Source organism: Delphinapterus leucas, chromosome 9 (genome assembly GCF_059928025.1).
Source record: "Delphinapterus leucas isolate spDelLeu-1000000601 "Yukka" chromosome 9, BTC_Dleu_Yukka2, whole genome shotgun sequence".
Taxonomy (NCBI): domain Eukaryota; kingdom Metazoa; phylum Chordata; class Mammalia; order Artiodactyla; family Monodontidae; genus Delphinapterus; species Delphinapterus leucas.
The window spans coordinates 6,963,551-6,989,300 of NC_143137.1; the positions used below are offsets into that span (position 1 = coordinate 6,963,551).

Here is a 25,750-nt window from a genome sequence, read left to right on the forward strand (position 1 = left end):
ACACTGTAAAACACGGACACAGGCTGGTTCATCTTGCGCCTGGTGTGTTTACTCATTTTTCCTTTACCCTCTGCCATCACCCAATATTCCGGGACCAGAGATCAGAGAGCCAGTTATAGCGCCCAAATCCTTGATGGTGAGATAACTTTGTCCACCTGTGGCTCTTCATTTTCAGTGGCATCTAGCTTAAACCTGCCGTCTCAAGACTTCCTCTCTGAGGAAGCTATGCACTGTTTCTAAGGAGTTCTAAGGGGGGGATGAGGGTGTCTGTGGCAGAGCAGATCGCAGGCTAACTGGCAGCCCGTCTGTGGAAGAGTCTTGGCACTGAAGGCCCTCCATGGCCCGGTCACGACTCACCTTGCATCTACATCACCTACAACTTTATACACCCCGGCTCTAGCCAGGCCAGTCTCCGGCCTTACTGCCCCAGTTCCTGCCTCCCCGACATGTTCCATCCTCATCCCACTTTGCCTCTCCCTCCTTCCCCTGCTGCATTCAATGCATCCTTTAAGCCCCGACTCCTCCAGGTCTAAAGGACATATAAGCTCTTAGCAGTGGATGCTTCTCAACAGGAATCTGGTAGGAAAGAGTTTTACTCTTCATTATTTTTTAAACCGATTTTTACTGCATGCATTAATCTTTTAATTAAAATACTTTTAATTAACACATTATCGGGAGGAAAATAAAAATCCACCCCCAAAGTAGGAGCGCCGTCCTGCTTCGGTAAGTGGACTGCAGGGTCCACACTGAGGATCCTCGCTGCCTGGGGGAGGTCCACACTGAGTGTCACCACCTTTGCTCAGCTCCGGGGGGGGGGGGCGTTAGAGCTCACTCTAGGACTCCCCCAGGGGCTGGTGCTGGAGGCTGGGTTGACTTGTGGCATAACCGAGGGGCACTTGGTGCGTGGGGTCCACCAGGCTACGACGCGAGAAACCAGAAACTTGGCCTTGGCTCTCTCACTCATCCGTCACTAAACCTCTTTGGGAATCAGCTCCTCAAAGGTAAAATAAAGGGACAGACTCGAGCTATGGGCTCAAATGTTTCAAACCCATGTCTCAGTAGGGATTTCTCCCCCTCCTTCATACTCTTAACAGCCCAAAGAAGCAACAAACAAACAACCCTGTTGGCCTTACTTCCCATGATTTAGTTTATGAAAATGTTGATTTTCTCCACGTGCTTTTGAAAAGCAGAATACTGCTGCCTCCCAACCAGTACAATGGACTAGAGGGTCCCCTTCTGCTCCAACAGAACTCCATTGAGCTTGTCTATATTTAACTTCTCATTTTCTTAAGATTTGCCTCCTTCAAAAAGCAGAATGAAGGGGGGAAAAATCCCAGTTAGCTGGATTCCAGTTCATTGAGGGTTTACTGTACGAAGCCTCGCTGGAGAGCCCTCCAGCCTTGTGAACATGCAGTCTGCAATCTGGACACCTTTTATTTAATTTCAAGAATTCCCTTTGCACGGCAAAAAGGGGTCTGAGGAAAGCAGAGCGGCACAGATGAGGGGAAGGGCAGAAGCAGAGCGCTCACACACGTGCTCCCCAGCTGGGAGAGAAGTGGGATCGATGGCAGGAGCGGAAGTCATTCTTGACACAAACAAGGGTCCTGGGGCGTGCCACCCCACCCCAGTGCCTGGCCATGCAAGACGCAGATAGGGAGGCTGTGGCCCATCAGGACCACAGAGCAGATGTACTGACACGGGGAGTCCTCTGGGCGCCTCCCGAGGCGCCTGCAGGGTCTGGAGCAGAGGAGGGTCTGTGTCCATGTCCACGAGCATGGTCGGTTAACAGACAGCACCAGTTGGGAGGCTCAGGGCAGGAGAGAGACTGAGGCTCTCAGACACTAGCACCTACTGGCCCCGGCCCTCCTGGGAAGAGACTCACTTCCTCGATGGCTGCTCTTGCAGCAAGAGCCTCTCCCTCACCCCTGTGCCCTGGGAAACGAATAAATCATCAGGATGAGGTCTGAGCCAGGGTGCTAGCTGCCTCTGGAGGGCCAGGTCACTGCTGTGCAGTGGAAAGATGCTGCTGCACCAGGTAGAGGGAGTGGAGGTGGGAGGGACAGGCTGGGGGCCGGGGGCCCTCCGTCCCGCCCAGCAGTGCCCACACAGGAAGAACCTTCTGGAAGCACAACCCCGGGCATTTTCTAGTCAATCTATTCCCCATTCCCAGTAACCCCATGAGTTGGCCCCTGTTGCTTCTGATTATTTTTGGTGGGTCAGGGGAAAGAGAGAGGAGAGAGACCAGGCCAGAGAGGTCTCTCACATGCCAGAGGTAGGCAGTGTGTGTGGTGGGGACACTGCGCTGGGGGCAGGGCTCTGGTCCCAGCCCTGCCACTCTCTTCTGTGTGATCTCGGGCAAACCATCTCACCTGTGTCTCACTTTCCTCAGCTATCAAGTCAGGAAAATCCTACCCCACGTACCTCAGAGGGATAGGCTAAGGGTGAAAATAGATAACGGATAGAAAACGTGTTTAAAAAAGTATAAAGCGCTATTCAAACGCGAGGCAGTGTTGTCATCACGGAGATCCATCCCTTAGCACGTCCCTCCTCTCACCAGGACACCTTCGCTTCCTTTTTTAGGGTCTCTTAACTTTAGGACCTATTTCTTTATCCCAGAAGGGTTCCGAGACTCCCGGGTGGTTTCCCCTGATCACAATCTGTGACCCCAGAGGCCCAATGGGCACGCTAGGTGTCTGAGGGGGGGTGCCGGAAGAGGGACCTAGCCGCTGTCCTTCCGGCACCTTCCCTGCGCCGGCCCCCTTGGTCCACCCTATGAGAAGAGCTGGGCTGTCCATTCAGGCCGGACAGGTCTAGGGGACCCCTGCCCCACACTCAGGGGACCCCATCTGGAGTGCAATTCCTGTTCCCGACTTCCAGCAGGTGGCGGGTAGAGGGAGGGAAGGCGCCCCGAGAACCAAGGGCAGGATCGGATGGTGGGGCCTCAGGACGCCCCCAGGCTCGCCCCCGCCCCCTGCTCCTGCCGCCGGGCCCTTCCCTCCCCCGGCCCAGCCCTAGTCTCGCTCTGGCGGCGCCTGGAGGGGCCGCTGGGCGCCGAGGCCCGGTCCGCCGCCGCTGTGCACGCGCAGGTGGTCCTTGAGCGACTCCTTGTAGCGGAAGCTCTTGCCGCACTCGCCGCACGTGTAGGGCCGCTCGCCGGTGTGGATGCGCTGGTGCTTGAGCAGGTTCTGCTTGCGGATGAAGCTCTTGCCGCACAGCGCGCACTGGAAGGGCCGCTCGCCCGTGTGCAGCCGCTGGTGGTTCTGCAGGTGCTCCTTGCGGCTGTAGGTCTTCTCGCACTCGGAGCACTTGTAGGGCCGCTCGCCGCGGTGCGTCATCTGGTGGCGGATGAGGCCCGAGTGGCAGTTGAAGCTCTTCTCGCACTCGGCGCACTCGTACGGCCGCTCCTTGGTGTGGCTACGGTGGTGGATGATGAGGCTCTTGCGCACACCGAAGCTCTTGCCGCACTCCGGGCACGAGTAGGGCTTGCTGCGCGCGCCGTGCAGGAGGAGGCTCCGGCGGAGGCCGCCCGGGCAGCAGCTGCCGCAGCCCCCGCCCGCGCCCGCGCCCGCGCCCGCGCCCCCCGCGGCCCCGCCGCCGCCCGCCTGGCCGCCCGCCTGCGCCCCGCCCGCGCCCCGCTCCCCGGGCAGCGCGGGGAAGCCGTCGTCCAGCAGCGCGCCCCCGCCGCGGCTCGGGGGGCCGCCCGCGTCCTCGGGGGGCGCCGGCAGCGGGGGCAGGCTCTGCGGGGCGGGCGGGGGCTGCGGCGGGGCCGGGGGCGGGTTCTTCACCATCAGCAGGCTGTCACCTGGGGGGGAGACACGAAGAAGCGACATGCTGACACTGCTCCGTCCGGGACTCACGCCGTCCCTGCAGGGGCGCCCCGGGCCTTGACTAGTTCCTCTGCGGCTTCCTGCGAGTCACAGGCTAGCCGGGCCTCAGCTTCTCTAAAGGATGAGGGGATTGAACAAGGCAAATGGTCAAGTTCCCTGTGCTCGAGGGTTCCCCAACCCTCGCAGCGGCACAGAGCCACCAGCTCCTGGAGAGCACCTGAAGCGGGTCAGGCAGGTGGTACGCAGTTAGGATAGGAAACACCCCCAGATGCCGGGAGCCGGCGGGCAGAGGAGCGGTGCTCTGCACAAGTCCCCTTAGAAGGCGGAATCGCCTGGAAATAATAAGACTTAATCGTATTCTGATGTTCAGTGCTAATTTACCTACGGAGAATCTCTCGACTGGAGGGAGAGAGTCTGCCAGAACCTATCCCAGGTGAAAAACCCGTCTGAAGGCCTATAGGAGGGGAATGCAGGGGCCCGGGCGCACAGCCACCCTGCGATTTGCAGTTATGTCTCCACTAAGCAGGCAGCCTTCGGCCTTGTACTGCGGCGGGGTCAGCTGGGTTGATATGAGTCCCACCTGGCGCCTGACCCCACCTGGCCGCGGACCACACGTGACTGGCGCTCTCCTCATCCTCCTGTGGAAGTGGCTGCCCAGCCAGCCTCCCCAGGAAGCGCCTGTCTCGCTCCTGCGATGGTGCCCTTTCCTGCACCCCTGAGTCTCCAGGGTTCATGGTTCCACACGACCTTGGGGGTAGTGGGGCACAAAGCCCAGGCTCTGGGCATCGGAGCAGCGATCTGAGGCCCAGGACTCCGACTTCCAAGGCACTACTGGGTTTGCTGACTGTATTTAGGAGTCTTCTCTTTCCTTCACCCTCCATCACCTCCCCGATCCCCAGTTCACAGTCCTTTCTTCCTGCAGGAGCCCCCTCCCTGTGACATGTGTTCCTTATGTGACACTCCTAGACAGACTGGGCCCAGCCTGCCCCCCTCTATCCCAACCAACACTGACCAGGCAGAGAACCATTTCCGTAGGACACTGGCCAGGGGCAGGGGCCACTGTAACTCTCCTAGCCTCAATCCAGGATGTCATGCCGTCAATCCTGCAGGTTTGGCTGCGGCCTCCGTCACAGCTGCACTGTGGGCCTTGCTTCTCCCTCTACCCGATTGGCTACTCTCCCTCCTTCGTGGGTGTTATTCCCAAGAGGACCCCCAAGGAAACCACGTGTACGTAAACCTCCATCTCAGGGGCTGTTTCCCAGGAAACCCAACCCCGAACAATCCTAATCCCACTCTGATCATTCTTCAAGCTCGGAGTGAGCACCGGACCACTCCCGCCCCCGCCTCTGTTCTCCCTTCCTGACCCAGCCTAGCTCCTGTGGTCCCTCTGCCCCTCTCTCCTCTGTTGGGCTTGCCTGGGGGACCCCAATGCAGTGACAGCACTCAAGTAGCTGAAGGCTGCTGGAGAAGATCACACACCTCAAACCCTGGCATCCTACCCCATGACCCAGCATGCCCCAGTTTTCCACTCTCCGTGGGGATTACGTCACACCTTCTCCTCCCACCTCTAACATGAGGACTTTAACTCTAGAACTCACTGGCCAGTAACTGATTCAGATACAAGCACGGGACCTTGTTCTGGCCGATGAGATGTGTTTGCTGGGAGGCTTCTGGGAAAGCATCCTCACTCCTTGGAGACAGTGCAGGCAAAAAGACGGCCTTTCCTTTCCCTCTGGGTCTGGAGGTGATACTTGGAACAGGTGTGGCCAACTTGCTCCATCCACACCAAGGATGAGCAAACAAGCAGTTGGACAGAACCTGGGTCCTTGATAATATAGCTGCATCCTTGAACCAACCAAGGCTAAAACTGGACTACCTCTTAGTTACATAAGAGAATAAATGTCTTTATTCTTTAAAGCAGTTTGAATATTCAATCAATTGTACGTATGTAAAGAAATCCCAGTAAAAACTCTGGACACAGAGGCTCCAGTGCGGTTCTCTGGTAGGCAATACTGTCACTCATCGCTGTGCGGGGAGCAGGACACTCCCGACTCCACAGGGAGTAGACAACAGAAGCTTCATGCTTAGGACCCTCCCAGATCTGGTCCTGCGGATCTCCCCTTTCAGCTGGTTCTGATTTGAATCCATCCTCTTGCTCTAATAAAACTAATTGTAAGCGTAGCACTTTCCTGAGTTCTGTGAGTTGTTCTAGGGAATTACTGCACCTGAGGCGTTAATGGAGACCCCTGAATTTGCAGCCAGCTGGTCAGAAGTGCGGGTGGTCTGGGGACCCTCGAACTTGCAGCTGCTGTGTAAGGTGAGAGCAGTCACGTGGAGAACGAGGTGCCTCACCTGTGAAGTCTGGCCTAATTCCAGGTGGTTGGTGTCAGAAGTCCTTGCAACCTGTAACTCCCCAATCAATCTAGCCCCAGGCTCTCCAACTTCAGACTCCTATGTTCATCTGTCTACTTGGCATTGCTACCTGGATGTCATCTCAAGTTGAACGGGCCCAGAGGAGGACACCTAATTTACACAGCTAACCTGCTGCTTTTCCAGGACTCACCATTTCAGCAAACAGCACCACCATTCGCCCAGTGTTTCCGGATCAAAACCTAGGAGTCACTCTTGTCTCCTCATCCACCACAGACAATCTATCAGTTATATTTCCAACCATCACCTCTTGACCTGGTCTCTACCCACTACATTAGCTCCTACATGGTTTCCCTGCTTCTGGCTCTTTCTCCCCACCTGACTCCAGTCAATTCCCAAACGTACGTTTTAAAAATGTAAACCAGATCACGTCACCACTGTGTTTCAAACCCTCTGTTAGTCTCCTTTCATATTAGAATAAAATCCAGACGCTAACCTGGCCCATAGGTCATACGTGGTCAGACTCCTCCTTGTCTATTGCTCCAACCTCCTTCCCCAGATGGCCTTCCTTATGGCCTTCCCTTCCCCAGCAGCCCCGTGGTCAGCTCCTTCTCGTGATCTGGACACGCTCAAGTGCTTCTTCCTTTCCTGCCCCGACTCCCGGCCCGCTGTTTTCTCCGAGTCGTCACCCTCAGAGCGTTTACCACCCCGAGTTTATCTTGTTTGCCTGATTACTGTTCATCACCGTCCCACAAAAGGAAAGGCCCCTGGCCCTTCTTCACCACTTATTCCAAGTGCCTGTAGTACTGCGTAGCATAGAGCAGGCACGAGGTAAATACTTGTTAAGTAACAGAGACTAAAAAAGGCTGGAATCACTGTTTTAACCAGTTTTAACCCAAGGCAGTACGTGGGAATTTCAGGAGGCTGTTTTCAAATCGTATCCTGTGACTTGCGAGTGTGTTTTGAGTGCTGGCGTCCGGGTAGGGTGGTCTGGCCTGAGGCTCCCCACTCTCTCCAGAAGCACCCAGTAGCCACTGAACTCCAAACCCCTATTCACACTTCCTGCTTCAGTGGAGCCCCATGCACGTTACTTCTGAGTGAACCAGACTTTTTTCCTGTCTTACACTAACTGTCAGAGAGCAGAGAGTAATACCCACTCATTAATATATAAAGCCAGGAATCCTTTTTACTAAAAGGTCATGTCCGGTTAGGCTGACGTCTGACTTTGAGTTAAGCAGGACACCAGGTCTTTCTCTCTTGTTTATGGCAGGGCCAGGGAAGGGGGTTGGCGTGAACATGTATGTATTTCTGTGTTGTACTCTCTAGCCCTGCCCCCTCTCCCCTTCCAAGCCCCCTCCAGAAGACTACCACATGATGCCATGTCTTACCAAAAGTCCACCTGGTGGTCCTTGGCAACCACAGCACTAGGTGGGTTTTAAACCTCAAAGAAATCACAGGTGAGATACTAATTTCACATCCCAACATTCATGAGCGGAAGGCAGGTTCATTCTGGGAGAAAGACAAGAGGCTCTGATACGAGGCTCTAGTGACTGGGCGGGCAGGAGAAGCGTTTCCAGATACCCCTCTCTCCCAACTCTGGGCCTTTCTTCCCAGATGCAAACTTTCTAAGGCCTCCCAGAGACAAAACAGCACGAGGCAAACTGTTCTACGGGCCGCTCAGCATCGAAGTGGAGAAGGAAAGCGTCTTGGTAATTTGCAAAGCCTGGCGATTTCTGCACGAGTTTCTCACGCTGTTTTCACAACCACGCAGGTCCCAGGAAAAGCCTCCTTGAAGCTCACACACTCTTAGCCAAGTTGGAGAAATCGGAAGGCAGCGCCGAGGGACAAAGATTTGGGCGGAGCCTCCTGGCACTATGTTTGATGATCTGGTACCCCTGCCTTCAGGGCCAGGGCTAGAAATGGTGGCCTGAGTGCTGCAGAGGATGGGGTAGCATCAACCGCTATCACTTCTTCCTGCCCTCACAGGCAGTCCCCCCGATGTCCCTGTCACATCCCACCCCACCAGCAGGTTAGAAAGAGGACAACTGAAATTCTGTTTTAGACAAGGATGTGCACTGTTCCTCTGCCCTCCCCTGCCCATTCCTCCGGCCCCACTCTGCTCTTCCAGACTGAACTGAGTCTGTCTCACAGAGAGTGAGACCCGCTCACCTGGGTTTTAAATGTCCCTTCAGATTCAGAAATAACCCATGTCCTCAGCTCTGACATGGATTTCGAGCTCTTAGAGGGTGTCAGGAACGTGAGCAAGGGACGTATGATTAACTGTCCCTTCACCACCCCAATCACCCAGAGGACATTCAGCCAGCTGTTTCAGTGGTACTGGCCCTGGCAAGGAATGTGAGCCTGATGCTATGCGTTACCTAACCCACCAACACATGCCAGAGGTCCTCAGCCAGTAAGGGGGCTTCCAGAAAGACCCAAGAGACCCAAGTCAGGGGAGGTATTTGGCCTCATAATTGTCGGCAGAAAAAAATCCCCTCTTCCTATTTGAGCTTCAGGATCTTCCCAGTTACTCTGGGAGGTCAGCTGCCTTGGGTGCTCTGGTGAGTGTCTCCTAGTGTGTGAGCCACCTGCCGCCACCACCTGCTGGTGATACCACTGCCTCAGCTCGCTCCCAGCCTGCTCGCCTTTCCCTGTTGCGATGGGTCGAATTACATCCCCGCAAAAGGTAACATCAAAATCTGGACCCCCCAAGTACTTCAGAATGTGACCTTAGTTGGAAATACGACCTTTCCAGGTGTAGTTAAGATGAGGTCATACTGGAGGAGGGCAGGCCCCTGATCCAATGTGACTCGTGACCTTATAAGACACAGAACGTGTGAAGACAGAAGATTGGGGTGACACATCCACAGACCAAGGAACACCAAAGATCACCAACAAACACAGAAGCTAGGCAGAGGCAAGGCAGGGCTCCCCTACAGCTTTCAGAGGGAGCATGGCCGTGCCGACCCTTCGATTTCAGACTCCAGGCCTCCAGAACTATGAGAGAATACATTTCTGCTGTTTTAGGCCACCCAGTTGGGTATTTTTGTCAGGACAGCCCTAGGAAGCTAACATACCTGCCATCCTCCAGAAGGAAAGGGGACAGTGCTTTGATACAGGCCTTCAAAAGGCCGCCACGACAGAACATCACCCTATAAGGGGCTAGGCTGGGTGAGCAACCATCCCTGTGGACAAAACACCCAGGGACCCCGCTGGGTGCACCACTCACCGGGGCCAGAATCTAATCCGAGCTCTCCTTCCATGGAGTCGCGAGGGCCCCATGGGTACGGCTGCTCTTCCTGCTTTATCCATGACAAGATGTCGTGTGCGGAGATCAGAGACTCTGTTCGGGGAGAGAAGGCAGTCTTAGAGCCTGTTCCTTTCCACCGAGCATCCCACCGGAAGTTCGAACACCGCCACGTGCAGAGGCTGCTGCTCTGCTCAGAGGGCGTGTGGCTGTTTGGGTATCCCTGTCCCCACCCCGTCAACAGCCTCCCCAGATGGGACCTCACCGGTCCTGCTGCCGGGGAGGAGGCTGTGTGGAGGCAGAGCCAGGACCGGAACCCAGGTCTTCTGGCTCTGTCCTCGGAGCCCCAGGGCCATCTGCGGGGCCAGGCCGGAGGGGAGCCTGGCCTCTGACGGCCCACAGGACCAAGGGAGGAGAGGTCGGCCTTCCAGATCGGCAACGGCAGAAGCAGTGGACAAAGGTCATTAATAGGAACTGCAGTGGACACTGCCGCCTCTCTGTCGGGAGGGCACTGCTTTCTCTTCTGCCCTGGACCCCTTCAACTTCCCCCCTCGTGAAGCTGTAGAGTTGACAAACGACACGGAATCCTAGATTTTACAGCTGCTTCTTTTCCTGGTGTGCGGGGTTGCATGAGACTTTGGGGTCACAACCAGCAAACAAGATGACACTGGCCTCCTCCAGCTCTGCAAGCATACGTGAACACACGCGCACACGCGCACACACGCCCACGTGCACACGCACATGGGGCCTGGGCAGGCAGAGCTTCCCTATTGTTCTTTTATGCTTCCCTTTATGCCTGGACTTTCCCCAGAAGTTTCCTGGGAGACATCTAACTACTATTCACTCAAGGAAGACTCCAGGAAAAGTAAAATTACTTTCTTTCTTTCTGTCACAGAAATATATACCACTTTTAAAAGGCTTTTTAATTATATTTCAGAAATCAGTGAAGTCATGTTAGTATCAGTTCACTGACAGCACGAATTATCAGTGTGATGATTCCTTTAGAGAAATCCTCCCCACTTTTCTAATAGTTATATGCCCAAATGTGTACAAAGTCACCACCTGGGGAACACACTGTAGTTTATCCCCTGAGTCTTTCACTGGCCTTTGACCAAAGTGACTCCATCGGATAGATTTTCTGGCGGTTACAGAAGTCATCTCCACGTGCCCCGAAGGCGCGCTCACCTGAGTTGGGGTCCGTTGGAATGTCCCTCTCCGCCAACTCCTGCTGAGCCCACACGCATGGGGGGTCCTCCTGTTTGATCCGGGACAGGAGGTCTTGGGCAGAAGCTGGTGAGTCTGCTTGTGGGAACAGAGCAGCAAAGGTGTCAGGGGACACGGAAACGCCCGCAAGGTGGTGCTTTAGGTCTCTCGTGTCATGCAATGAGTTCTTTTCCCTAACCATCAGCAGTAATTATTCTAGTTAATTAAAGCTTCAGGTCAGCTTGGCCTCAGTTGCTGGAGCTTTTGCCGCAAATAAGTGGATACTACAGGGGGGTGACATAACAGTGATGTCATCGAGAGAGCTTTCCTGTCCTTCAGGAACTTAACTCCTTCAACCGAGGTTCACGCCTGAGGCCTGAGCAACACCGTGGAAGGAGGTCTTCCTCCTGCAGGGACCGTCCAGGAAAATGACACCTTCCAGGCTTTTTTTTTTTTTTTGCGGTACGTGGGCCTCTCACCGTTGTGGCCTCTCCCATTGTGGAGCACAGGCTCCAGACGCACAGGCCCAGCGGCCATGGCTCACGGGCCCAGCCGCTCCGCAGCATGTAGGATCCTCCCGGACAGGGGCACGAACCCGTGTCCCCTGCGTCAGCAGGCAGACTCTCAACCGCTGAGCCACCGGGGAAGCCCCAGGAAGCCTTTTATCTTAACCATCTTAATGGGATTTTTTCTAAGATGTATCCTACACCCTCTTTCCTCTGCAGAGTCTATTAAACCTCATTTACCCTTTATTGCCTTCTTATCTCTTAAAGATCCCTTTGAAGCACTGTGATGCTCTCTGAGGAACTGGCCAGATGAATTGGGAAGCGGCTTTCCTCTGCTTGGGGGCTGCTATCACTTACCTATGAGTGTGAGGCTTTGACTAAGGGGGATGAGGTTTGTGGAGCTCTAACCTGTGGATAAGTAAAGAGCTACAGTGTGTTAATATATCTTGTGACGGTTAATTTTATGTGTCAACTTGCCTAGACCACAGTACCCAGATACTGGGCCAAACATTCTTCTCGATATTTCTGTGTTGTTTTTTCTGCTTTGAGGAGTTCAACAAGACTTTGAGTAAGGTGGACTGCCTTCCATAACGTGGGTGGGCCCCGTCCCACCACCTGACGGCCTTAATGGCAAGAGACTGACATCCCGAGGAAAAGGGAATCCTGCCGGCAGACTGCCCCGGTGCTCCAGTTGGCAGAAGCCAGCTCCTTAAATTCAATCACTCAATCAATATCTCTACACACATGCACGCACACACTCACCCTGTTGACTGTTTGCAGAACTCTGGCTAATAAATACATATCTTCTCTAACAGAGATCTCACGTACAAAGTCCAGCCGGAATGCCGTCCAAGAGGAGCTATCCAGACCCCCTGACAGGACTGCGGCCGTGCGGGGCCTGACACAGAGGCAGCAGCCGTAAGTGCTTGGTTAAAACAACGAAAGCTCTTCCCACCAGTCGGGAGCAGGTCTCACGGACCCACAGATTCCCCCACCCACGGGACCTGTAAAACACCTCACGCTCAGTACTTCTGCAGATACTGCTTTCCAAGGGAAGAAAGGAACAGTTAAAAACTGATATTACAAAGAAGAGAAAACAGAACGGCTAAGCCCAGACGTGCTGGCAACTCGTCCACGTCATGTGCCAGGTCTGCGACTTGTGGGAAACCCTGTCTCTCCATCCATCCTGGACCCACAATCTTCCGTTTTCAGCTCAGGCCTCTGGCCTGGCACACACGTCAGACAACGCTGGGCACCTGCAGACCACGTTGGACCTTTCCTCTGCCACCCGGCTTGGGCGGCCAGTCAGCTCACTCACCGGTAATGGACTCTGTGGGGATGGCTCTTTCCTCCAGGCCCCGCTGACCCCGGGCACACAGGGCCTCCTCCCGCTTCACCTGAGAGGACGTGTCCTGTGCAGGCACCAGGGGCTCTGCTCCTGGGGACAGAGAATCACATTGTTTGGTGCCGTTTTCATGAATGATCGTCAGTTGGACATTCTCGGGGTCAGGAGCATGGCTGACAGCACTGGCCAGGGAAGAGCACAGGGGTCTTGGGTTTCTCTGGGCAACTATGGGGAACCCCCAGGAGCAGAAGGTCCTGGGAGCAGAGAGGCAATGGACATTCAGGACAAGGGGGTAGGCCAAGCCACAAAATGAGGTGTGGTAAGGCTGGGAGAGGGTTCCAGAAACAGCCCACGCTGGGTGGGTGCTAATCAGGACAGGCCATAGGTCTCCCTCCATGTGGGAGACATTCGTCCTTGTTCTGCACCCCAGTCAGGAAGAGTGGGCCAGACAGACAGACAGACACACACACACACACGAAGTTAGACTGGGCAAAGGGAAGCAACCCCGTCCCATTCCTGGAATGGATAATGCACAGCATCCTTTTGCATAAAAGACAATAACATATCTTCCATGCAGACCCCGTGACATGACCACAGGGGCATGTTCCTCTTATGAGGGTGTATGGTGTGATGTATAACACTAGCCCCCACAGGAGACAGCAGGAAAGAGACTACATGAGGAAGTGGAAGACACGGATCCTGGTTTCACCTCTGCCCCCAGCCCAGAGGATGAGTCACTTGCCCTCTCTGGCTCTCAGTCTGCTCGGTCCATCCATAAAAAGGCACAGTGGTCCCTGTTCTATCTGGCACAGGGATGGATGATAACTCAGTGAAACGGTTGAGGTTACATTGCTTTACTGTGAAAGGTTACCACAGCTGCTGACCTCAAACATTTGTGGTACCTAAGACAGGGAAGGAGCCATTTAGACGAAACGTCCAGAAGAGGCAAATCCATAGCAACCAGGGGCTGGGGTGGTACAGAGAACAGGAGTGACTGCTCATGGGTGTGGGCTTCCCTATGATGAAAACGTTCTGGAATTAGATAGTGATGATGGCTGCACAACTTGGTGGACTGAATGATACACATCAAGAGTGAATTTACAGCATGCGAATTATATCTCAATAAAGAGAGCAGAATGGGGGGAGGGGGCCGCCTTGAGCCACCTTCTAGGGAAGTTTCGGTGAATACACCCTCCACTGAAAAGGGAGGAAGGGCAGAGGGCCCCAACGGGTGAAGGCTCCTGGGAGAAGGCAGAGAATACAGTTCAAGGACCAGATTTCACCTGGCCCAACAGTGCTCAGGAGAGCTGAGGTCCCGAGAAGCCTCGCACCTCCCATCACCAGGTGTGACGTTCTCGGGGAACTGGATCCTCAGAACGTAAGATCTCCCTTGAATGAGGGGAAAGCTTTGGAGGGTAAGTCTGCCTGTGATGGGGCGTCTGTGAGAACGGGGTGAGGACGCTGAAGGAGACAGCCAGGCCCGAAGCAGTCGGCCACACACCCCACGTGCGCCACGCAGAGCCTCCTCTGCCCACCTCCCCAGGCTGGAGCTGCACTCAGGTCTAGGGCACCCATCAGGCCTGGGAGGCTGCAAGGCGCAAACCCCCCCCCCCCGCCCCCCGCTGCTTCCTCTTCTCTCCAGCTTACCTGGGCATCTCGAGCTACATGGTTCTGACCCAAAAGACAAACATCTGTGGTGCGCTTTCTGGCCCTGAAACTCTTCCTGTAGGTGACCGCCAAATTTCAAGGGCAGCAGAACTGGCCCCACGAACAACTCAGGAGAAGCCCGCCTGGAATTCATGCAGGGATGGCGGTGCTTCTCTCCCACCCTGCCCTGGACCTAGGGCTGTCTTCGGCTGCCATCACCTGTGTCTGGATCCATCAGGACTTCTCTCTCTTCGGGGTCACGCTGCTCCCACACACAAGGCTCTTCCCGGGGCTCGGCCTGGGGTGGAGCATCTGGCTTGGACACTGGACCTTCCGAGTCTGGAATGAGGTGGAAGGGAAGGGAGGGCTGAGTGAAGCTGATCAATGGGCCCCGATCAAGGGCGATGTGGCGCTCTCCCCTCCCCCACCCCACCCCTGCAGTCCTCTAGGTGGTGGTCGTTATGTGAGTATGTCAGGTAATCTCTTACGAGGAACTATGAAAACAAGTCAATAGGTTCTCCAGTTGCTGGTCTCTGAAAGCCAGCAGCAGAGCGACTGTGGCTTATCCAAGGCTGCTGGGAGTCTGCGCGTAGTGATGCCGTTTGGCTGTGATTCCAAAATGGTGGGACCACAGTGTTCAGCCCTGCAGTGATTCTAACTTCCTAGCAGGCAAGCAAATCGTTTCTTGAGTTTCCGTGATGTATAAACATGAAACACCTTGCCCGGGGGTGGTGCACCATGGGTCGAGAAGCATCTCACTCCCCACTCCCAAGGTGCTCGCCACAGGGGAGGGAAGGCGCCCTTACCCAGGGACATCAGGGTTTTGTAGTTCTCCTTAACCAGGTTGTTGTAAAGCTCCTTCTGCCATTCATCCAGGTTCTTCCACTCGTCCTCAGAGAAGTAAACAGCAATGTCTACAAAAGTCACCGGAACCTGGGCCAACAAGAGTTTTAGTCTGGAACCCCCTGCTCGCTCCTCCCCCCACCAACTCCCCATCAGGGGCACTGGGCCCGCTGCACCCACAGCCCCCGTCCTGCCCGGCCCGTTTCAGTGGAGTCAGTCCACTCTGTTCCTGATCATCCTGTGACTCCAGTAACCACTACCTTTTAAAAATTAAGCATTTAGGGCTTCCCTGGTGGCGCAGTGGTTGGGAGTCCGCCTGCCGATGCAGGGGACACGGGTTCGTGCCCCGGTCCGGGAAGATCCCACATGCCGCGGAGTCGCTGGGCCCGTGAGCCATGGCCGCTGAGCCTGCGCGTCCGGAGCCTGTGCTCCGCAACGGGAGAGGCCACAGCAGTGAGAGGCCCGTGTACAGCAAAAAAATAAATAAATAAATAAATAAAAATTAAGCATTTCGTGCACTGCTACATCCGAAGCATTTAAAGCATGTAGTTTGGAGTCAATAAATACTTGTTGAATGTGTTGAATAGCTGTTGCCAACACTAGGAAGGTCCCACTGTGGCCTGAGTCATCCAGCATCCAGTGTCAGTCACCTGGTGTTCAAGGTCATCTAATCGGCTCCATAAAGCTGTTATTTCAGTTCGACAAGGATTCTTATCTGTACTCATTTCAGTCACTCACCATCATGGCCTCATCTCGGACAGAATTGTTCAAGATGGTTTCACTTCCAAGACTTCAATATCTGAGCTTCACTTCTCTGACCACATAGCCTTACCTCCTACCACTTTCCCATCCCTGCTGGACCAGCCTTTCCCTCTCACTCTGAAATCCAAGCCCTCAGTTCTCCCCAAGGCCCTGACCCTAGTCCATCAGTCTTTGTACCTGACACATGGCACCTTTGTGTGAATGAAAAAAGCAGCACTCTCGGTGTCAGGCCTGCTGGTGCACTGCCTGGTAAGTGGGCAGTGCTCGTACACAAATGATAAATGCCAGCCCTGGCATCAGGTGCTCATCACCCTAAGGGCGACTGGGCAGGGGCCACGTGCAGACCTGTATGTCACCCACTGACCGATAGCTCACTCCCATCTTTAGAAACGGAACTAGAACTCCTAATTCCCTGGACCTTCCACCAGACTTCGGCAAATCCCCAACCTGGGAAAACGGATACAGACCACTTTCTTCATTTTAATTCTCTGCTCTAGATAAAAGTCACAAAATTCTGCAGGTGACAACCGCCACACACTCAGGCCTCTTGGCTCCGGGCTTGCTTCGGAAGCCTCCTGGCGATCTTGCTGGCATCTCCCTGTGTTCCCCGGGGGGCTTCTTTCGCACTCTTACCTCTCCCCAGTGCTCCCCGGGCCTTCCGCCATCTCCTCCGGTCGCCCCTTGATGGCAGGTCGCTGTTGACAAACTCCCACCTCTGCCCTCCTTCTTGCCAAGCCAGCACCCCTGCCCCCCCAGGTGCGCCCTTCATTTCTCCTCCTCCTGCCTGTGAAACAACCCAAACCACCTTTTCCCTTTGGCATTTTCCGTCTCTCCATCTCCCCCGGTTCCCCCTTCAGGACCCCCGACCCGAGAGGAGTCCCGCTCAACTCCTTCACCACAAATGAGTCTACTCTTCCCCTTCACTTGACACATCCCGAGACACACGTTCTGTGCTTTCTTCCCCATCCAGGCCTCCTTAACCCCCGAAATCTGTCTATGAGCATCCCCTATTCTCTGAAACCTCATCCTGAGAGGTCATCAGCCTCCTGCTGTTAGCTTGCACCCCTTCAGGCCTCTCTGAAAGGTCAGACCACCTTCCTGGAATTTCCTCCTGCTTGGTTTCCACGACCACGCTGCCTCCTGCCCACCCGGTTCACGTCTTCTGTACTGCTCCCTCTTCCTCGCCCCGGGACCATGGTTCTGCTCTCACCCTGCCCTGTTTCCTCACGTTCCCCTTGGCAGCTTCATTCTTTTCACGGGTTCAGCGGTTACTTCTTTGCAGATGACACCCTTCGGCTTTCCTTCCTCCCTTCAAAGCTCACATTTCAATAGCCTTCTGAGTGGCTTCGTTTATTCATCTTTTTTTTCAAGATTTTTTTTTTGGATATGGACCATTTTTTTAAAGTCTTCATTAAATTTGTTACAATATTGTTTCTGTTTTATGTTTTGTTTTCTTGGCCACGAGGCATGTGGGATCTTAACTCCCTGACCAGGGATCAAACCTGCACCCCCTGCAATGGAAGGTGAAGTCTTAACCACTGGACCGCCAGGGAAGTCCCTATTCATCTTTTAAGTACCTCAAACTAAATGTATCCAAAACCAAGTTTGTTATCTTTTCCAACACACCAACTCCTCTGTCCCCGCTTCACCAGTCAAAATTCCAGAATCATGGTCCCACAACTGGAAATAGACATCACTCTGCAAAAACCTCACTCTGCTAGGATGCAGCAGAACTCTGAGACATGGGCCAAGATTGCAGGGAACCTACAGCCTAGCCAGACAGGAAAGAATATCCATGAATTATCCATGAATGATTAACCAATTTAATAGAACCCACGAGGCACAGAGAAGCTGAGAGACAGCAGCCTGAAATTTGAATCTGACAAAGAGAATGCATCTAGCAAGGCCAAGAGTCTACAATGAACTGAAACTATTGCCAGCAACATTAATTAACATTCTCATGGTGCCGTATGGTTATGGAGGTTTTAAAATATGTCTGCAAATTCTTTGACAATCCCTTCAAAAAATAAAGCCGAATTTTCCTCCTCTTGAGTGCAGGATTGAGTGACTTGCTCCTAACAAATGAATAAAGAAGTGACGGTGTACAATTTCCAAGGCTGCGTCATAAAAGACATTGTAGCTTCCGTCCTGGTCTCTCTTTCTGGATCACTCACTCTAGGGGAAGCCAGCTGCCATGGTGTGAGAATGCTCAAGCAGCCTTGTGGGGCAGGTCCAAGTGGTGAGGAACTAGCTAAGGCTTCCTGCCAAAACAGGCGCGTGAGCATACTGGAAGCCGATCCTCCAGCCTCAGTCAAGCCTTCAGATGACTGCAGCCCCGGTCATCAGCTTGACTGTAACTTCATGAGACTCTGAGCCAGAACCACTCAGCTAAGCGGCTCCTGAATTCTTAACCCACGAAAATTGTAAAATGATAAATAATAATTTTTTTTAGGCTGCTAAGGGTTGGGGTCATTTGTTACATGGCAACAGAGAACTACTACAATGAGCTACATAGTGTTGTCCCGTCAACGAAATCAGTGGCCTGAGTCATCCAGCATCCAGCGTCCATTTAACGAAATCAGTTAACGCTCACAACTCCACGGAGCAGGCATATTATCATCTTCGCGTTACAGATGACAACACTGAAGCTCAGAGAGACCGCCTGGGAACTTACTTACTAAATTACTTATTTACACTTCACTTCTTTCCAAAGAGCAATTGAGGAGGCTCGGAGACAACACAAAACACAGCTGACCTGCAGTAGGAAAACCGGCACGTGGCAAAGCCAAGATTCAAACCCAAGCCTTCTAATTCCGGACCCCGCAACCATTCCATTGTTCCATGAGGGTATGTGTCAGCTCAAGACCCCCAACGCCCGGCCCAACACACAGAACGCGGAGCAGGGCCGGGATGCAGCACCGAGTTAAAGCAGGGCGCAGACGAGGGCAAAGGGCAGCATGGGAGGAGGTGCCACCTATGCCGCACAGCAATGTTATATAAGCCAAACTCTACAAAAACGAGCCCCTGGGGGCTGCAGTGGTGGGGGTGGCTTAGGGAGGAACCACAGCCACTGTTAGAACTCAGCTCTGTGTGGCCTCAATGGATCACCGTCCAGCACCTCCTCCGGCGAAGCCACTGGGTCGGCTACCAGATACAAAGACCAAGAAGGCCCAGCGCCTTACGTGGAAGCGTGAGCCCTCCAGCTGGAGGGTCATTCGGCAAACATGTTTTGCTATAAGCCGGGTACTGCTGTAGGCACGGAGACACTGCAGTGAGGCAAGAAGAGGGAAACCAACCAAGAGACAAAAAAAAAAAGTAAGTATTTAAGATGCCTGATGGTGTAAGTGCTTTGGAGAAAATGAGAGCAGGGACCGAGGAAAGAGTGCGCCGGGATTGGGTGGCCAGGAAGGGACAGCGGTCCAGTGACAGCTGAGCAGAACCCCTGATGGGGGCGACGGGGCGGGGGCCCTTCAGTGGAGGAAAGTCCTTGCCATGGGACCGTGGGGAGCAACAAGTGGGCAAGAGGGGGTGAAGGGGAAAGGAGGTCGGATGGGTGGGCCAGAGGGAAGGGGCCAGTGACGAAATGGGGGCTTTTATGCTCAATAAGTTGGGGAGCCATTTGGGGGGTTTTAAGCTGAGGTGTAATATGACTGATTTGTATTTTTTCTTCCTCCTTATTGGGGGTACGGGGGCAGGGAAGAAAGCAACGAATATTTATTTTTTAGCCTCGCTGTGCAGCATGCGGGGTTTTAGTTCCCCGACCAGGGATTAAACCCATGGCCCCTGAAGTGGAAGTGCGGAGTCTTAACCACTGGACTGCACTGCCAGGGAAGTCATGCTGATTGATATTTTTAAAGGATCACTCTGGCTGCTCTGCTGAGAAGAGACTGTATGGGGTGGGGGCCCAGGATGGAGACAAGAGGACCAGGGCGGAGGCCATGGCAATAATCAGATGGGAGGCGATGACGGCTTCAACAGACGAAGGCGGGAGCCGTGGAGGCGGGGAGGAGTGGCTGGGCTGTGCATATGTTTTGAAGAAAAATCAGATGGTATCTACCAATATAGCGGAAGTTGGGTGCGAGAAAGAAAGGAGAGAAGGATGACCCTAAGGCCTGTGGCTTGAGCAGCTGGAAGGATGCTCTTGTCTTCGACGGAGAAGAGGACGACTTTGAGTAGAACAGGGTTCAGGCAGAAATCGGGGGTTCAGTTTGGTCGAGTTAAATCTAAGATACTTACTGACATCCTGATGGAGATGCTGAATTAACAGGTAGGAACGTGACTCTGCATTCAAGGAGGAAGTCTGGGCAGGATACAGAGACAGAGCGGGAGGGAAAGACTGCCTTTGAGAGCTGACAGCATCTAAAACGCTGAGCCTGGATGAAATCACGAGGGAGGGAGTGTAGAGACTGAGCAGAAGGTCAGGACGGAGCCCTGGACCACGCCAAACACTAGAAGTCAGGAAAAGGAGGGGAAAGCAGCAAAGAAGACTGAGAAGAAGCAGGTAGTGATGCAGGAAAAGGACCAAGGGTGTGCGGGGAGCCTGGAAGGCACGCGGACAGGTGTTTCAAGGAGGGAGGGGTCTCCTGTGTGAAATGCTGCTGACAGGGCAGGGAGATGAAGACTGAGGCTTTAATACCACGGCTTTAACTACCATTGGCTTTAATACCATGGATGTCATTAGAGCCTTGGCAAGATCACTAGGATGGAGAAGTGGCAGCAAAAGCCTCAACCACGTGGGTTCCCGGGAGAATAATCCAGTCACCAATTTAGTGGAATACTGAGAACAGAGGAACACGTTAAATGTAGACCACAGAGGATGTGACAGCAGAATCCAGAGAGTGAGAAATTCCACAGGACAGATGGCCTGGTTTCTTCCACAGATAAACTACAAGGAAAAATGAGAGAGATGAAGGAGGAACTTACAGATTGAAAAGGCTTAAGAGACATAGGAATCACAGCGTGTGGACTTATTTGAGTTCTGATTCAGGCAAACTAACAGAAAAAATATATATAACATTTTTGGAAGAACTGAAAATCTGAACACTGACTGGATATTGGAGTAGGTTGAGATCTTTGTTATGGTAGTGATAATCTTGAGATTATTACGTTAAAAAAAAGAGTCCTTACCTTTTAGAGCTACCTACTGAAATATTTACAATTAAAATGCCTGCTGTCTGAGATGTGCTTCAGAATAAAATGGGAGGGGGATGTGGGTAGGGAGTTGTATGAAACAAGATTGTCCAAGAGCTGATAACTGCAGAGGCTGGACGATGGATTCATGAGGGTTCATCACACAATTCGATCTACTTTTGTCTAGGTTTGAATTTTCTATAATAAAAAAGGTTAAAAAAGGGAGAGAGAGACAATGAAGAAAGAATTGGAGACAGCAAGTAAAGACCGCTCTAAAGAGGAGCAGAGAAATGAGGCACCGCTGGAGGGAGTTTTTTTTTATTACAGAGACGGGCGACGCTGCAGGCGGGGATGAGCTAGTGGAGAGGGAGGAGGTGACGATGCAGGGGACAAAGGGCAGATGCTGTGTGACTTCCTGGAGCAAGTGAAGGGGTGGGATGCGAGCCCACGGTAACAGGAAGGCAGAGGACACGCAGCTGCACGTGGAGTCTCCGGAGGGTGACCCCATCTTCTCAGGGGCGTGCTGACCGAGCCCGCAGGCTTGATGAGCCGGGGACAGCAGGAGAGAAAACGGAACAGGAAACGGAGCGTGAATTCTGAGCTGTGAGGAGGGCCCACCGGAGGGCGGTGGCCATGACTCAAGTGACCCTGGTTGGCGTGGTCTGGGTCAGTCCCCAACCATTCAGAGGAGCAGACACAAAGACAACCAATGACAAAGGGTCATTTGCAGGTGCCAAGGGGAAAACCCAAGCATGAGGTGCTGTCGGAATCTGCGGACGCCCAGATGCCTGGGGAGGGACACCTGCGGGCTCCGTGGGGAATGGCTGGAGGCCAGCCTCGCGGCGGTGGAACATTCCAGACGAAGTGGTTAGAGTGGAGGCAGGCTTTGGGAAGAAGACACTTTAGTCAGGCAACAGGGAGCCAGAGACGCCTGTGAGAAGGCCTGACAAAAAGAGCGCTGTCCACGTGGGCTGGTCCTCTCCGCCATCCCTGCCCCTGGGGACCGCCACTTACCTTGGGGACCTCGCCCTTGCTGCCCGGGGGCAGCCGCAGGACCCAGAAGTTCCTGTTCCTCAGCAGGTTCTCCATGTTCTCCAGCCGCCTCTGCAGCAGCCCGTACTCCTGCAGCAGGGTCCCCAGCACCGCCCACTTGCCCTCCATGTGGTTCCCGAACTCCACGGCCGTCTTCTCGCAGTCGGCCAGCTTCTTCTCGGCCGTCCCCGTCCGGCCCTCCAGGTTTAGCAGCTGGCTGGCCTGGGCATCCACCTTCCTCTCCACGGCCTGGATGGCGGCCACCACGGTCCAGAGAGAGATCTCTGCCGTGGGCAGCTGGGGCTCTCTCATCATGCGGTCGGGGAAGACGGGTGCCCTATCTGGGAAGGGTGGGAACTGAAAAGGCATTGGTCGCCGGGCGTCCATGTCCCATTCCTGAGCCTGTGCGAGGAGGGAGAAAGCGACAGTGGGGATGAGACCCTGTGTGAGGAGGCAGGGTGGCCTGAGAGCAGGGGACAACTCATCAAATGCCGCAGAGTCTCGCTCTCCTGCCAAGCCCCTGCCTCTCAGGCTATGGTGCTCCTTAACGTGCCAGCAAGAGCTCGGGCAGCCACCCACCCAATCTTCCCACTTCCCACCTGCAGGAGTCAAGCTGGCCACTAGTTTACAACCCCACCTTGACCCTTGAGAGGTCAAGGCTGTGGACCCCAGGCTAAAATGTCACGAACCACTTTCCTTGGCGAGCCCATCTGTTTTCTTCATGGGCTAGACTTAATGATGAACTCTAGAGCTGCCCAGTGTTTGCTGTCTCAAAGTAAAAATTTTCATGTCAGTCATCTGCCCCTGATCTTCCCAGCGATCTCTAAGCAGGTTAGGGCAAGAATGATTATCTATCTCTGCTTTAAAGATGATGAAATAGAGCCACAGAGAAGTGGCCGGTCATTCCACAGCACCTCGCTGCACTGTCAACTGGAGTAGTTCTAGGTGCTGCAGGTGACAAAAAACACAGTTCAGGTAACTGGGCTGCCACCCTTCCCAGCAGGGCTGTGGCCAAGGGAGACACTGGGAGCCCGATCAAGAGAGCAGACGAGCAGCTCTGTCTCCTTATGTAAGTACGTATTCATATTTTCCAAAATAAAAGTGGGTTTGCCAAAAAATGTCATTCACTGAGGAGAGGAGGAGGGGGCATCTCTAAGAGGAAGAGAAGACCTCCCAGCCCCCTCTGCTTCCCAGGGGGGAGGGGTACCTGATGGTCCCAGCCCTCTGGTACTCCCCCAGTTCTGGGTCCTTACCCTGGAGGGCGAGGTCCCCTGGGTGCAAGTTAGGAGCTGAGCCCTGTAACCGAGAGTGGGGTGGTCACTGTGCACTGGTGACCTGGGAACTGGCCCCATACCATACCAGCTACCCAGGGCTTACTGGACAGCAGGGCTGAAATGGCATCGTCTTGCCACATGGGACAGGAGGAGGTGTCATTTTCTGTTCTCTCCGTCGCTGCTGAAGAGGCCCTCAGGCTGGGTGAAGTGGAGACCTATTACTTAGAGGTACGCTGGGCAGGTAGGGAGAGGCATGCTCACTGCCCTCTCTAACTCAGAGCAGCTGTGACAGCCACAGAGGAGCATCACCCAGCTTCCAGGGAATCACTCCTGACATGGGAGAAAGGGCAGCAGGGTCTGGGCCCCAGACCCTGCTCCATAAGAGGCAGTAATATTTCCAGCAAAGCCGTGTACTGGGGCTCATTCAGGCATCATTCCAGCCTGGCCTACAGAAGGGGGCAAGGGCTGATGGTGGAAGTTCAGAGAGTCACTGGGCCCAGTTTACTTTTTGCAGGTGTTGGGGAAGAAAAATTTTCCTTCTACCCTTCTAGGTTCTTCGGCTGTTCTAATAGGCGAATTGACATAAGACAGATTAACATGAGAAAAACGAAGTTTAAAAAACATGTATTCCGGGGCTTCCCCGGTGGCGACGCAGTGGATAAGAATCCGCCTGCCAATGCAGGGGACACGGGTTCGAGCCCTGGTCCAGGAAGATCCCACATGCAGCGGAGCAACTAAGCCCGTGTGCCACAACTACTGAGCCTGAGCTCTAGAGCCCTCAAGCCACAATTACTGAAGCCCTTGCCCCTAGAGCCCGTGCTCCGCAACAAGAGAAGCCACCGCAATGAGAAGCCTGCACACCTCAACGAAGAGTAGCCCCCGCTTGCCACAACTAGAGAAAGCCCGTGCGCAGCAATGAAGACCCAATGCAGCCAAAATAACTAAATAAAATCAAAAAAACAAGTATACCTCCTGTATACCTGGGAGAGACCCAGAAAACTGAGTTACTCGCCAGAATGGCCCAGGCCACTACCTTAAATACCATCTTCAGCTAAAGACAGAAGATGATGTTGGGGGGTGGAGGAGTCAGTCACAGGAGGTGACCAGGAAAAGACCAGGACACAAGGGTGTACGGGTTTATGCAGATGTACGTCCTTGCCTTCTCCGCTGGTGAGAGTTCTTAGAGACACTGAGTCACGCTCCTCTTCCTGGTAGAGCGACGGAGATTTCTCTTTTACAGAGGGAACTCCTACTTGGTTTTCAGAGCTTCTCCTGTGCCTGCAGCTCCTCTAAAATAACCATCTTAAAATAATCCTTATGCCAAAGAGGCATATTTTGGGGCGGCAAATTCCGCTTCCCTACACAGGTTTGGAGACCTAAAGCTGAAAAATGATCAAACAGGACAGGGCAACTCCTGGCGGACTTGTCAGAACCCGGCTGGCTGAGAACCAGGCCAGGGACAGAGGAGGCTCCGCGGGGTCCAGCCCAGGGTCAGCTCCCACACTCTCCTCCGGGCAAAGCTATCCAGGCCTCTCTCAGCATCACGTCCTCGTGTTTTACACACCGCTCTAGAGCTCTGACTCCGGAACTGAGATCCTTATGGACCTTTACGAAATGACTGGTGCCTATTCTCAACCCCAGAGGCGCTGATTTAACCGGTCTGGACGAGGCTTGGGCGTCAGGAGTCTTAAGCTGCTCAGGTGCTTCTAATGTGCAACCAAGTTTGCCCACCGCTGGATGGAGGGCAGAATCACCTCTCAGCGGCCCCTTCCCTCCGTCACAGCCGGTGCCGGGGAAAGGTGAATCGCTCGTTATGCTCGGTGAAAGATGGCCATACAACGTTTAAAACATCTTTTCGTCAGAGTGGCCGCAGTGTGACCTGACGAGGTACGCTGCGCGCCCACGTCGCCGACCCGGCGCGAGTGCGGCCGGCAAGCCCCTCGGCAAGCCCGGGCCGGGGTGGGTGACGCGGTTACGGCCCCGCCAGGGCCTGGGGACCGCGCGTTCCGGGCCCCCCGCCCCGCGGGGCCTCCCCGGGCGCCGGCTCTGGGCCCTGCCGGCACGCGGCCTCGGGCGCCCTCAGCTCCGGGGCGCGGGCGGGGCCTGCGAGGGCGCCGGGCCGGGCCTGTCGCGCGAGCCCCCGGCGCCCCGGCCCACCCGGCCTCCGTCCCCGCCCCGCGCGGCCCGGGCCCCCAGCCGCCCGGCGCCCACTGCCCTGCGCCCCGCCCCGCCCCCACGGCAGGCGGGCGGCCATGGCGCCGGCGGGGGTGCACCCACCTGCATGGGCGGCATTCCCTCGGCCATTTCCCCGCGCAGCGCCGGCTCTTGGTGACAGACCTCCTCCGGGGGCAGAGCCTGCGCCCAGCTCCAGCTCCCGCTGTCCAGCCCCAGGCCCTGGATGCCCAGCTGCTGAGGCTGCGGCCGTGTTGACACAAACTGCATCCTGGGAGCGCTGTTCCCCGCTCGGGCCGGCCAGGGAGAAGAAGAACGTTTTCCAGGCGCCTTCCCCCTCGCCGGGGCCGGACAGCTCCATCTACAGCCCGTAGGAGCAAACAGTCCCCTTC

At 54.6% G+C, this 25,750-nt stretch overlaps 1 protein-coding gene across 1 annotated transcript; it reads right to left on the minus strand.

Moving 5' to 3' along the window:
• Positions 1–618: 618 nt before the first annotated feature.
• ZNF282 (zinc finger protein 282) lies at positions 619–25,745 on the minus strand. The gene is made up of 8 exons (XM_022578555.3): positions 25,464–25,745; positions 21,895–22,314; positions 14,952–15,078; positions 14,365–14,484; positions 12,472–12,591; positions 10,630–10,743; positions 9,427–9,540; positions 619–3,802 (listed from the first exon to the last, which is right to left on the minus strand). The coding sequence occupies exons 1-8, from the start codon at positions 25,626–25,628 to the stop codon at positions 3,012–3,014; spliced, it is 1,971 nt and encodes a 656-aa protein (XP_022434263.3). The 5' UTR covers positions 25,629–25,745; the 3' UTR covers positions 619–3,011.
• Positions 25,746–25,750: the final 5 nt, after the last annotated feature.

What these genes read in the sequence shown, in the direction of transcription:
- ZNF282 (XM_022578555.3), bottom strand. Translation starts at nt 25,628, where the DNA reads ATGCAGTTTGTGTCAACACGGCCGCAGCCTCAGCAGCTGGGCATCCAG. An exon ending in TCCAACGGACCCCAACTCAG is followed by an intron (nt 9,541 to 10,629) that starts GTGAGCGCGCCT and finishes CTCCCCGAACAG; the next exon opens with AGTCTCTGATCTCCGCACAC. An exon ending in CGGATTAGATTCTGGCCCCG is followed by an intron (nt 3,803 to 9,426) that starts GTGAGTGGTGCA and finishes TCTCCCCCCCAG; the next exon opens with GTGACAGCCTGCTGATGGTG.